General features: G+C 42.9%; 1 protein-coding gene across 13 annotated transcripts in view; it reads left to right on the top strand.

Moving 5' to 3' along the window:
• Nucleotides 1-13261, top strand: part of ptk2 (protein tyrosine kinase 2) — a 151163-nt gene that overhangs the window by 72252 nt on the left and 65650 nt on the right. For all 13 annotated transcript variants that reach the window (XM_004915026.4, XM_031904112.1, XM_004915034.4 and 10 more), the window contains 3 exons: nt 3135-3361; nt 3972-4138; nt 8692-8779. In XM_004915026.4, coding sequence (XP_004915083.1) covers nt 3135-3361; nt 3972-4138; nt 8692-8779 — 482 coding nt within the window. The remainder of the gene's footprint in view (nt 1-3134; nt 3362-3971; nt 4139-8691; nt 8780-13261) is intronic.

Here is a 13261-nt window from a genome sequence, read left to right as displayed (position 1 = left end):
CTTATGGCTTTGACCAAAGCATCGCTTTCTGTACGGAAAATGTATTAAGCACCTCCCATTGCCCCACCCCTATTTATACAGGGAAGGCCAGGGATGCACCGAATCCACTATTTTGGGATTCGCCCAACCCTGAATCCTTCACGAAAGGTATAGAATGCGGAAAAAGTTAAACATTTTTAACTTCTATGTTTATGTGGTGAAAAGGCATGTTTTACTGCCAATAGATTTGCCATATTAGTGCCACCTAGAACCCTATATTTATTCAGCAGAAAGCTTTACTATACCGGAGTAAAGAGCCCTAGAAGCTCCCTCTAATAACAGCTGCCATTTTAGCTTGGTCTTGATAGCTTCCTGTTGCAGTTAAAGTAGTTGGAAGCTCAGATCACACATTCCTAAGGGAGGGGGGAGTGAGTTCCAATGCATTCTTATAGGAGGGGGGAGCAGGAGAGGGGAGAGAACTGAGCAGACTCAAGCCCCAAACCTGAAGGAGTCCTAAAGGAGAGGAAGTCTGATACAGAAGAACATGTTTACAAAAAGGAGACAAGAAATCCTGTTTTTCTTTTGACAGAGGACTCTCTTTGTGAGTGCTTATGGCTGTATTTACAAAGACCTTTCTGATAAAGTGACTGAGTTTGTACCTTTCCTTCTCCTTTCGGCCAGGACCATGGAACCGAATCCTGAATTCCGTGCATCCCTATCAGGAACGCTTACTAGGGTATCCCTGAGTTGTTAGCCGAGCATGCTGGGAGCTGTAGTTGATATTACAGCCTATCAGCAGGCCCCATTCTGCTTATTTGCCTAAAGTTGATGCAGCACCCGTGGGTTTAATAAATACACACAGATTAAAAGTGATTTTGTCAATGCAGACGGCTTTTCAATTAGATCCGTAATCCCCGCGAGTGTCGGGCCGAGTGGAAGCGCAGCCCAAGGCGCAAATATTAAGGACTTATGGCGGCGTTTGGCTTCATTCCGCAGCCCGAGATGCAAATATTAAGGATTTATTGCCGCGTTCGGCTTTATTTCACAGCCCTCGCATTAATGAAGCCTGAATTTATGCAAAGGTTCCTGAAGTGGAAAATGGGATCCGCGGCGGCTGCGGCGGCGTAATTACAATTCGGTGTTGGAGCGGGGCGCGTGGTGTTTAGTCTTGCACTTGTCAAGATGATTTTGTTAGGGCGGGGGGGGGGGGGGTTGTGTGCCCTCGGCACGAGGCAAATAGCGCTGATTTCAATTATTCCGTTCACATGGCTCACATGGAATGAAGCTGATTAAAGGGGAAGTTTAACCTCACATCATTTCTAACAGAACCCAATGTAGAATGAGCTTTTCCACTTGCTTTCCTGTTTATAATTTTGAAAGATTTCCTAAAATGTACTTTTTAAACCATGAATTTGTTTTTTTTTCTGGCTACGTAAGTGGTTCACCTTCAACATTTAGTATGATATTGAATGGCATATTCTTATCAACATTTCAATTGGTCTTTATGTTTAATTTTTAATTATTTGCCTTCCTCTTCAGTTTTTAAATGGGGGGTCACTGACCCCGGCAGCCAAGAATACTGTTGCTTTGTGAGGCTACAATTTTATTGTTATTGTTAAATGTTATTACTCATTTTTCTAAGTACTGCTTAGTTGCTAGGTAAACTGGACTCTAGCAACCAGGTAGCTGCTGAAATTTCAAACTGGAGAGCTGCTTAGCCACGTGCTAAATAGTTCAAAATCAACCAATAATGTAAAATGTAGGCCAATTGAAAATTGTCTTAAGGTGACCATACACAGGCAGATTTAAGCTGCTTATCTGCCTGTGTATGGGGCCCTCCAACCGATATCTAGCCGAAAATCAGACAGGCTTGATTTTTCCCATCAGACCAAGGACTGCATTGGCTTTAACGGCATTGATGGGGTCCTCGCTCTGACTGCTTATATCCCCTTCATTGCAATGCGGTTGTGTGGCCCTAGGGCCAAATAATCACATTAGCACAATATCACCCAAGGTGGGCATATTGGGGGACGATTGCTTGTTTGATGAGGAGCAGATCTTATATTGTATGGCCATGTTTTGGATAGCACCTGTGTACATTGTACTGAAAGTCAATCTAAAGGTAAATATAAAACCACTATAGTGAATTAAACACATATGGGAATCCATTTTATTCTTTATTATCTACAATTTAGTTGCATTATTTTACCTTTTACCTTTGACCGTTGCCCCAAAAACCAATAAAGCATTTGCTGCCCAGACACACACAGGCTAGAGAATATCTGTTTGGGGCCTGTGTATATCCGCACGTGTACAGCTGCCCCTATAGATTGTATGAATGGGAATTTCCATTTTTTTCCCCCTCATTTTTCTGAGCCATAATGTAACTTGAGAGGGGGGGAGGGCGCCCCTAATCTGTATTGTATGAATAGTTACTGTGTCCTTGACTGACTCCTCATCCCTCTGTAAAATAACCCCCCCCCCCCATAACATAAGGAAAAGCATTTATAGAAGTAAATACATGTATCACTGTCTGTATTTATTCCTATACACAGCTTTTATCTCTCACGTGGCCACTCGCATTGCACTTTATTTCCTGTCAGTGTGTTCCTGGGGGTATTCAGTCATTTTCCTTAAAGGGGAACTGTTACCCTAAGAAATGTATTTGTAATAATTTTCTATTGTGTTTGTGAAGCAAAATAAAGTTTAATTACACTGTATAAATTATGCCAGTATCATGCCAATATCTTGGGTATGTGCCAGAATGGGGGACCTGATGCACTGGGTGCTACACTATTAGACTGAAGGAAGGGGAAATGAACGGAGAGTAGTGACATCTAGGAAATGCAGAATGGAAAGTGAAAGTAAACGTCTGCCCCGCCTCTAAGGGGCCGGCAATATATGATTGACAGCTGAGATTTTAAAATACCTTTTCTATCAGGTATGGATATTTTAATATAAAAAAAAAAATCAGCATTCACTTGCACTTGCCTGATCTTCCATATGCAGAGCGTTCACTATGCAGGTCTAATGGAGGGGATTATGGGTGGGTAAGGGCCATTATTTCCCACCAGAACACAGCGATCAAAAATATCCTGCATACAATAGGTATTCCCGTATCTGTCTGATATAAATTGTCTTCTCTTCTCTTGTAGAATATGACAGACACCTAGCATCCGGCAAGGCTATGGCTGCGGCTTACCTGGACCCAAACCTAAACCACACTCCGAGCACAAACGCCAAGTCCCGCCTAAGCACAGGCATGGAGCGCTCTCCAGGAGCCATCGAAAGAGTCTTAAGGGTCTTCCACTACTTTGAAAGCAACAATGAACCAACGACATGGTCTAGCAATATCCGACACGGGGACGCAACAGATGTCAGGGTCAGTATTTTCCTTCCTCAGTACAATGTGGCATTGCCAGACGCTGCAATTAGCTGGCTCTTATGCTTCTCCTCCATTTACAGCCCCTGCTTCTCGCTCATCTCCACAACATTTTCCTTCCATCCTCCATTATGATTTTAATGGGATGCTGTCATGATTTCTATGGGGTAGTTTTTATTTCTAAATGACACTTTTACACAGCAAATAATTCCCTCTGCCAATTTAACCCTTTATTCTTGACCCAACAAATGGATTTGTAGCTGTAACATTGGTGTGTAGGCGCCATCTCAGTGCATTGTGCCTGAGTCTGAGCTTTCAGCCAGCGCTACCCATTAGAACTGCTTTCAGCTAACCTATTGTTTCTCCTACTCCCATGTAACTGGAGGAGTCCCAAGCCGGACTTGGATTTCTTACTATTGAGTGCTATTCTGATACCTACTGGGATCTGCTATCTTGCTCCCTTCCCATTGTTCTGCTGATCGGCTGCTCGTTGTGAACATTTGCATCTTTCTTCCTTCTCAGTTGTCTCAGTGTGTTCATTTATTGGTCCTTTTTTCAAATTCTTTATCTCTGAATGAATCTCAGGCTGAAACTGTATTGTGTCTTGCAGGGAATCATCCAGAAGATTGTTGACAGTCACAAAGTAAAGAACGTGGCTTCCTTCGGGCTCAGGCTCAGTCACTTGCACTCAGAGGAGGTTCACTGGTTGCACCCGGACATGGGGGTGTCACATGTTAGAGAGAAATATGAACAGTCCCATCCGCCGGAAGAATGGAAGTAAGTTTCCTTTTCTTCTCTTCAGTCTTTTACTAACAATGAATATTGTTCATTGAAACAGTCTTTATATATCTATAGATGGGGGATGTGGCCAAAAAAGGAGGCAGAATAGCCTTGTTACTAAAATTGCTGATATTCTACCCCAGTAGAGGGCTACTGTTATTTTAAAGGAAAGCTAAACCCCCAGAATGAATACGTAACCAACAGACAGTTTATATTATGTTAAGTGGCCTTTTAAAGAATCTCCCCAAACTGGAATATATACAGTGGCTTGCAAAAGTATTCGGCCCCCTTGAACTTTTCCACATTTTGTCACATTACAGCCACAAACATGAATCAATTTTATTGGAATTCCACGTGAAAGACCAATACAAAGTGGTGTACACGTGAGAAGTGGAAGGAAAATCATACATGATTCCAAACATTTTTTACAAATAAATAACTGCAAAGTGGGGTGTGCGTAATTATTCAGCCCCCTTTGGTCTGAGTGCAGTCAGTTGCCCATAGACATTGCCTGATGAGTGCTAATGACTAAATAGAGTGCACCTGTGTGTAATCTAATGTCCGTACACATACAGCTGCTCTGTGACGGCCTCAGAGGTTGTCTAAGAGAATATTGGGAGCAACAACACCATGAAGTCCAAAGAACACACCAGACAGGTCAGGGATAAAGTTATTGAGAAATTTAAAGCAGGCTTAGGCTACAAAAAGATTTCCAAAGCCTTGAACATCCCACGGAGCACTGTTCCACCGATCATTTAGAAATGGAAGGAGTATGGCACAACTGTAACCCTACCAAGGCACGGCCGTCCCCCTAAACTCACAGGCCGAACAAGGAGAGCGCTGATCAGAAATGCAGCCAAGAGGCCCATGGTGACTCTGGGGGAGCGGCAGAGATCTACAGCTCAGGGGGGGGAATCTGTCCATAGGACAACTATTAGTCGTGCACTGCACAAAGTTGGCCTTTATGGAAGAGTGGCAAGAAGAAAGCCATTGTTAACAGAAAACCATAAGAAGTCCCGTTTGCAGTTTGTTACAAGCCATGTGGGGGACACAGCAAACATGTGGAAGAAGGTGCTCTGGTCAGATGAGACCAAAATGGAACTTTTTTGGCCAAAATGCAAAACGCTATGTGTGGCGGAAATCTAACACTGCACATCACTCTGAACCCACCATCCCCACTGTCACATATGGGGGGGCAGCATCATGCTCTGGGGGGGCTTCTCTTCAGCAGGGACAGGGGAGCTGGTCAGAGTTGATGGGAAGATGGATGGAGCCAAATACAGGGCAATCTTGGAAGAAAACCTCTTGGAGTCTGCAAAAGACTTGAGACTGGGGCGGAGGTTCACCTTCCAGCAGGACAACGACCCTAAACATAAAGCCAGGGCAACAATGGAATGGTTTAAACCCAAACATATCCATGTGTTAGACTGGCCCAGTCACAGTCCAGATCTAAATCCAATGGAGAATCTGTGGCAAGATCTGAAAACTGCTGTTCCCAAACGCTGTCCATCTAATCTGACTGAGCTGGAGCTGTTTTGCAAAGAAGAATGAGCAAGGATTTCAGTCTGTAGATGGGCAAAGCTGGTAGAGACATACCCTAAAGCCTGGCAGCTGGAATTGCAGCAAAAGGTGGTTCTACAAAGTATTGACTCAGGGGGCTGAATAATTACGCACACCCCACTTTGCAGCTATTTATTTGTAAAAAATGTTTGGAATCATGTATGATTTTTGTTCCACTTCTCACGTGTACACCACTTTGTATTGGTCTCTCACGTGGAATTCCAATAAAATTGATTCAAGTTTGTGGCTGTAATGTGACAAAATGTGGAAAAGTTCAAGGGGGCAGAATACTTTTGCAAGCCACTGTATATATCAGTAAAATAAAATGAGCTGTTTATGCAATATATAGATATAAAGCTATATATACAGTGTTACTTTCCAGTACAGCACGGCCATTTCTCTCCCTTCTCCCAGGTATTCCTTGAACATCCCCCCCCCCCCCCCGGTGAGCAGGGTCGCTTTTTAGTAATTTTTCCAAATAAACTGTTCTGTACATGCTCCTGTCAGGGGAAACCTGGGGGATGGATAGATGTAAGTGATTTTAGTCAAGCGGGATGCCTAACAAAACGGCACCATTAGAGATTAGACGTTTCCTTGTCCTTTAAAGCCATTTTTCCTTTTCCCTTTCTAACGTTTCAATCCATCCATCCAATCCAGCATGTTAGCTTTTATGTTATTAAGATTTTAGTACATGGAAAGCCATTTAGCCAGGCAGCACGCAGGATACTTACTTGTACAGGATGAGGAGGCAGCAGGAAGATGCAGTAGAAACCCTAATGTCAGGATCATGCAGGCCATTAAGTCATTAGCAGGGATGATTTATGTACCTATTGAGACTTATATATATTCCATGAAAGCATCTTCTCCCCCTCCCTCTTGGGTTGCTGACTGGATGGTATTTTACCAGTCTACCTGCTGCCAATGTCATTAGTAGGCAGGAACTCTAATGGATGGGCAGTCTGGTATTTTATTCAGAAATGAAAAGGTGGCAACCCTTGCTGATGTTTTTCAGTGCAGGGTGCATTGAACCTTTTCCAGAGATTAAATGGAGAGGATCCCTCAATACATGGCTGGCTGCCCGTTTATAGAGCTTCTACTGGGCAAGTTCCAATTGTAACTCGGTGCTGGGAACACTAGTGCTGCAAATAGGTTTTTCAGCCATACACGGGCCGATTCTAGCTGCCGATATTGGTCCCTTAGACTGATTCAGCAGCTTATCGACCCATGTGTGGGCACTAACGACGGGCCTGCCCGACCACTCTGGCATGAAATCGGGCAGATATCGATTGGGCAGGTTAAAAAATGTAGTCGGATCGGGGACCGCATTGGCTCACTGATGCGGTCCCCGAACCAACTGTGCCTATTACAGTCATTCTGCTTCCAGGGCCAAACAACCTAATTAACCTGAATTCGCCCATTATTGCCCACCCGTTGGTGGGGGATATCAGGAGAAGATCCACTCTCTTGGCGACCTCGCCAAGTGAGCAGATTTTAACGTGTATGGCCACCTTAAGATGTTGCCCCTGACCAAGAATTAATATTGTCTCCCTAGGACCAAACGATCGAATTAAAAACATCGGGTATATGGGCTGTTGGACCAAGGATTACATTCACGAGCCAATGCAGTTTCCAACCTGACAGGAAAATCATACCTCCCCGTTTGAGACTTGCCCAATTTTAGGTCAGATCTCAGTCAGGTAGGCCCGTCAGGGTGGGCCATACACAGGCAGATAAGCTGCCGAATCGATCTGAAGGACCCGAATCGGCAGCTGAAATCTGCCCATGTATGGGCACCTTTACTCTTAAACTCAAGATGTGAGCTGATGCAAGGGATGGGGGTGGGAAGGAATGTGTTTATTATCTTTCAGTATGATTTGTAGATTGGTAATTTTAGGTATAACTAGCACTGCATCTCCTTACTGTGTGCTACAGCATCTCCGTTGTCCTCCGTCGTCTCCTTATCTCACTCAACCTATTTCCACAGTATTTGCTTCAGTTATTGCCGAGTGCTCAGTGTTCTTCTTTATCTGCGATCTGTGTATTTATACATATTTAGTGGCAGAAATCTGTTCTCTCCCAGGCAAGCGCTTACATGCTGCTCGGGGCATTAGCATTCTCTCAGATCAATGGGGACTTGCTTATCAGCCGGTGCCCGCTGGTTCCACAATCTTTGCCCTCTGGGTCACACAGACGTAATATTTCAGCAGCGACGTCCCTGAAATACAAATCCTTCTCTCCCCCCTAATGTTCCAGCCTTTCAGGATTAGGCTGTTTAGGTTCTATAGCACTTATTTACCAAAGCCTTCCGGTGTGAGCTCCGAAGCCTTTAGTGATTCCAATAACCCGAAGAGGTCGCTTGCTTGGCGCGTTCCGTGCTTGTCGGTATCTTTTTATTCACTATGTAGCATTATAGATTTGTATAATGTGTAATGCACATCATCATTTATTTATATAGCAAGTTATTACATTCATTTATAGTAAATGGGGGGGGGTCTTAAAATAATTTTACATTAAGGGTTACTGAATTATTATAGGATCAGGGGGCCTGCTCACAAGAGCTTACACATAAAGTTAATAATAAAACAAACAATGAAATAAATGAATCATCAGCCAACAGCTAAGAAAATATTAAAAATTCAGTGTTGGCATTGCACAGTTATGAAGTTTATTACCCTTTTAATTCTACCCTTGGTGCCCCACTCTGCCCCTTCTGCCAGTCTGAAGGCCCCACTATGAGTACCACATTTACATTGGACCAGGGGGCACTGTCAGGCTCTGATTGGGACAATTACTTACCCCAGCTGAGTGGGGTCTGATTCCCACACACCCACCCAGGCTGGAGGTGGAAACAAGAAGACAGGGTGTGTATTGAGTTATAGTTCAGTAGTAGCTGGAGAGCCCCAAGGGTAATTTACTAGTAATGTCATCATATTTAGTTTGCAGCTGTACCATTATAGGGTTGTGACTTATTGTGCTTTGCTTATTTACAGGTACGAGCTTAGAATTCGATATCTGCCGAAAGGATTTCTGAATCAGTTCACAGAAGACAAACCCACCCTGAATTTCTTTTATCAGCAGGTAGGTACTAATGCCGGTCACCTCTTTTAGGGTTAGCAGTTATTGGTTTGGTTAAACCCCCATCATTATTCCTTCCCAGCAAAGCCCTAATTTGTCCTTCCTGATACTAATACACTAACCCGAAATCCCAGTGAGAAACCTCCCCAAATCCTCTATCTCTATTATCCAGAAACTGAATCTCTAGAATCCCCAAAACCTGAACTTTAAGCTTTAAATTCATTCAGTAAAACGTTTAACCCTCCCCCCAAATACTCCACCCTAGCTCTAATTGCTAAGTAACTAACTCTGCATAAGCTCTACTAACATTAAGGGCTGAATCATCAGATATGTAGTTAAAAGGAACTCTTTACCCCTATCTGATGATTCAGCATTAATGTAATGATGTTCAGGCACTTCAAATTCACCCCATCAAAATTATTCAGTACTTTTCCTTTATTTTTTTGCCCCATTCACAAATCCAGGTGTTGTGAACTACCCTTCCCAGCATGCTCAGCTAGCCATTGGCTGTGGAATATGGAGTTTGCATTTGAGGTAGTCCTTAATTGCCTTAATACTGCAGGGAAAGACATTCTTTCACCCTTCCGATGTTGTTGGACTGGAACTCCCAGCACCCTACCCACAGCTGAAGGTTGGCTTATCTAGAGGGCTACAGATTGCTTGTCCCTGCTGATACAGTGTGGCATTCCAGCCCTGTCTCCAATGTTATTACCAAGGATCCTCACATTCCTAGCATAAATAATGCAGCTTTTGCACTCCTTTCCCATGTTTTTTGTATGTCGGACCGTATTGTCCTTGGGCTGTGGCATTCATATTTTTATTTATTTAGAACTTCAATGGCGTCAGATGGTGGAAAGGAGGAAATGTAACATTTTTATCCCAGGGTCAGTGCAGAACTATTTTAAGTGATAGAAAATATATTTACATTTGGCTAAAATGTATTCCTGTCGGAATCAAACTGCCTGTGTGTTTGTTGCTCCCTCGCAGTTTGTTATTTACAATTTAGAAAAGTGATTATTCAGTTTTAGTATTTCTTCTTATAATAGTGGGTGAGTTTTATTCTTCGTAAAACACTTTTTTTTTTTAAAATTTAATCTGCGGCCTCACTGATGGGAAAATGATTTAGCCAGTCAGATAAAGGCAAGCATCTGTTCTGTGTGTATGTGTATGTATATATATATATATATATATATATATCTATATATCACACGTGAGACTAACGTTTCAGCTGTCTCCATAGCCTTTTTCAAAGTTAGAGTGCGGCAAACAACTCCCCTGATAAATCCAAAAACGGGGTCAAACACAGAGTGATATATATATATATATATATATAAATATATATAAATTCATAGAACAAACAGGAGTCATTGCAATAATAAATACCAAATAAAGTTATTAATTAAAGATCTAAGTGTCAAAGAGACAAGAAAGGAGTCCCTGCCCCATGGATCTTACAATCTAAAGCTGGCCATACACGGGAAGATCCGCTCACTTGGCAAGGTCACCAAGCAAGCAGATCTTCTCCCGATATGCCCACCTATAGGTGGGCAATATTGGGCTAATTAAAACAGCGGGTATAGGCGCCACTGGTTTAGGGACCACATCAACGAGCTGATGCCGTCCACGATCTGATGGAAAAATTAGACCTGCCTGATCGAGATCTGCCCGTTTTCAGGCCAGTTGTAGGTCGGGAGGCTGATCATTCGTGCCCATACACGGGCAGATAAGCTGCCAAATTGGTCTAAAGGCCTGATATTGGCAGCTAAAATCAGCCTGTGTATGGCCACCTTAAGGCTGATGTCCTATGGAGAGATTTAATCGCCTGTGATAGATATCCGCTATCGTGGGCAACTAACCGCCCCAAAATGCCTCTCCACCGGGGCAATAATAGGACTCACTGGTGGAAAGGCCAAGTATACTTGTCTCTTCAGCTTTTTGAATTCGTGCAAAGTTTTCTCATGCAGGCAACTGTGTGCGACTTCAAAAAACTGATGCAGGAGAAGGAATTTTGGAAAGATTAGTCGCCTCATGAGCCTAAGGGGGAGTTTGAGTCCCAAAATGGGTAAAATTTGGATTAGATACGATAATTTCTGATCTGAAATGTCACGAAAATGCTTACAAAAAACCCGTAATTGTCACGATAATATCGTATTGGCGATCCGAAAGTCACAAAATTTTCATATCTGAACGTTCGTAAACGGGGAAAAAACGCAGAAAATACGCACAGTTAAATTAGAAAAAAATACTATGATAAATACTTTGATAAATGTGCAGTGTAGGATTACACATTATATTTGACATCAGAGAAGGGTATGTTTCTCTTATAACTTTGTGTTGTAGTAAGGATACTACACTGTGTAAGAATACTACAGATGCCCAGCCCAGACTGTAATCTTAATAATAACAACCTATAATATTTATATAATGATATAGCAGGGCATTTCCCTTGCTCCTCTCCCCCATGTTCCGCAGAAAGCGGATCCATTCACTTTGTGATTGTATTCAAGTGGCGGTGATTTGTTTGCTCAGGAGAGAGTCAGTTTGTTTGCGCAGCGTGAGAGACCCGGGCCTCGTCCTTCCGCCGCATTGCAAAGCGCATTTATCATGCAAAATGTTTGGCTTTATTCAAGGTCACAATCTCCCGGCAAAGCCCATTGGCTGCCCCAACAGTTAACTCTTCGGACTCCTCTCTTTCTGCAGCCGGCAGATAAGATTCATTTCTTCCATCCAAACAGTTACAAGGATCCGATTCCCTTTTTTTGTTTTTTTTGCAGTTTACTCAGATTTGATGCACAGTAAATTGATAGAACCGAGTTTCTATATTTTATAAAAAGGAAAGGTTTGGGGGTTCTGTGTTCTCAGTGACGGTGCTAGAGTAAAAGAACTGTTAAATATTATTGTTGGATTAAAATTTGTTTTGGAGTAATGTAGGGCAGTTTCTGATTAAAGTATAATATAATTTGGGGCATTCCTACCTTAATATCATATTTTAGTAGAGATTTCCCCAGGGAAAGGGAGCTGTAATGAAAGGGGCTGTTTAAATTAACTTTTAGTATGATGTCGGCATTGATATTCTGAGACAATTTGCAATGGTTTTTATTTTTTATTTGTGGATTTTTAGTTATTTAGCTTTTTCTTCAGCAGCTCTCCCGGTTTGAATTTCAGCAGCTATCTGGTTGCTGGGGTCTTGTTTACCATAGCAACCAAGCAGTTGACATGACAGACCAGAATATAAATGGGAGAGGGCCTAAATAGAAAGAAAAGGAATGAAAAGTAACAATAAAACTGGAGCCCCACAAAGCAATAGGTTTTTAGCTGCCGGGGTCAGTGACCCTCATTTGAAAGCTGGAAAGATAATGAAGACCAATTGCAAAGTTGCTAGGAATAGGGCATTCTATAACATATTAAAAGTTAACTTAACAGTAAACCCGTGTGTGTGTGTGTGTGTGTGTATATTCACACATAGATATGACCGGCCCTTCACATAGGAAGGTGAAACCATTTCCCATACAAACAAGTTGCCTGTGTGCAGAGGAATTTCTCGGTTAGGGAATAACCCGCCTGTCCTTGGTTCTCACAGCTTCTCCTTCCCCCCGACCCATTTCTATCAGTTAATTTATAATCCTGCGCATTCAGAGCTGCTTAATAACTTGCCCTAATTGGCACATTTGTCACCAGCGTAGAAGGGAAATTCTGAATTCTGTGCAATAGTTTCATGTTGCCGTTACTGGCGCTTGGGGGGATTAGCGGCAGCGTGACACCATTCTGCGGCTGAGATCAGCAGTGCGACGTGGGCTGAGTGCGGGTCGGTTCCGTGGCTCCCCGGTACACTTTATCCTCAGTGTAATCCCACTCCCCTGCTGCTAATATCCCTGCTCTATCAGTCATTCACTATCAGCAGAACTGTAATCCCAGGTTTTAGGTTTATAGCAGTTACTTTGTGTTGCCCTAATGGCCCCCGCTGTGTAGCGCTGGTTCCTAATCGCCACGAGCAACATCTTGTATGAATTTATTATCCCCATCTCATATCTCTCTCTTTGTATCAGTAAGCAACATAATGAGAAATCTCGAAATCACCAAGCAAACAATAGGTACCATGAACTATGCCTGGTATTCCCCTGTACTAAGCACAATTCAGCAGGAACAGCCCCCTAAGTTTGCTCATAGCCTGTACAGAGAGATACCATAAAACTATGGCACATAGGGATTCCCCTGTACTAAGCACAATTCAGCAGGAACAGCCCCCTAAGTTTGCTCATAGCTTGTACAGAGAGATCCCATAAAACTATGGCACATAGGGATTCCCCTGTACTAAGCACAATTCAGCAGGAACAGCCCCCTAAGTTTGCTCATAGCCTGTACAGAGAGATACCATAAAACTATGGCACATAGGGATTCCCCTGTACTAAGCACAATTCAGCAGGAACAGCCCCCTAAGTTTGCTCATAGCCTGTACAGAGAGATCCCATAAAACTATGGCACATA

Source organism: Xenopus tropicalis, chromosome 6 (assembly GCF_000004195.4).
Source record: "Xenopus tropicalis strain Nigerian chromosome 6, UCB_Xtro_10.0, whole genome shotgun sequence".
Lineage (NCBI taxonomy): Eukaryota > Metazoa > Chordata > Amphibia > Anura > Pipidae > Xenopus > Xenopus tropicalis.
The sequence above is the reverse complement of the archived record's forward strand: the minus strand, read 5'-3'. Positions and strand labels throughout refer to the sequence as shown.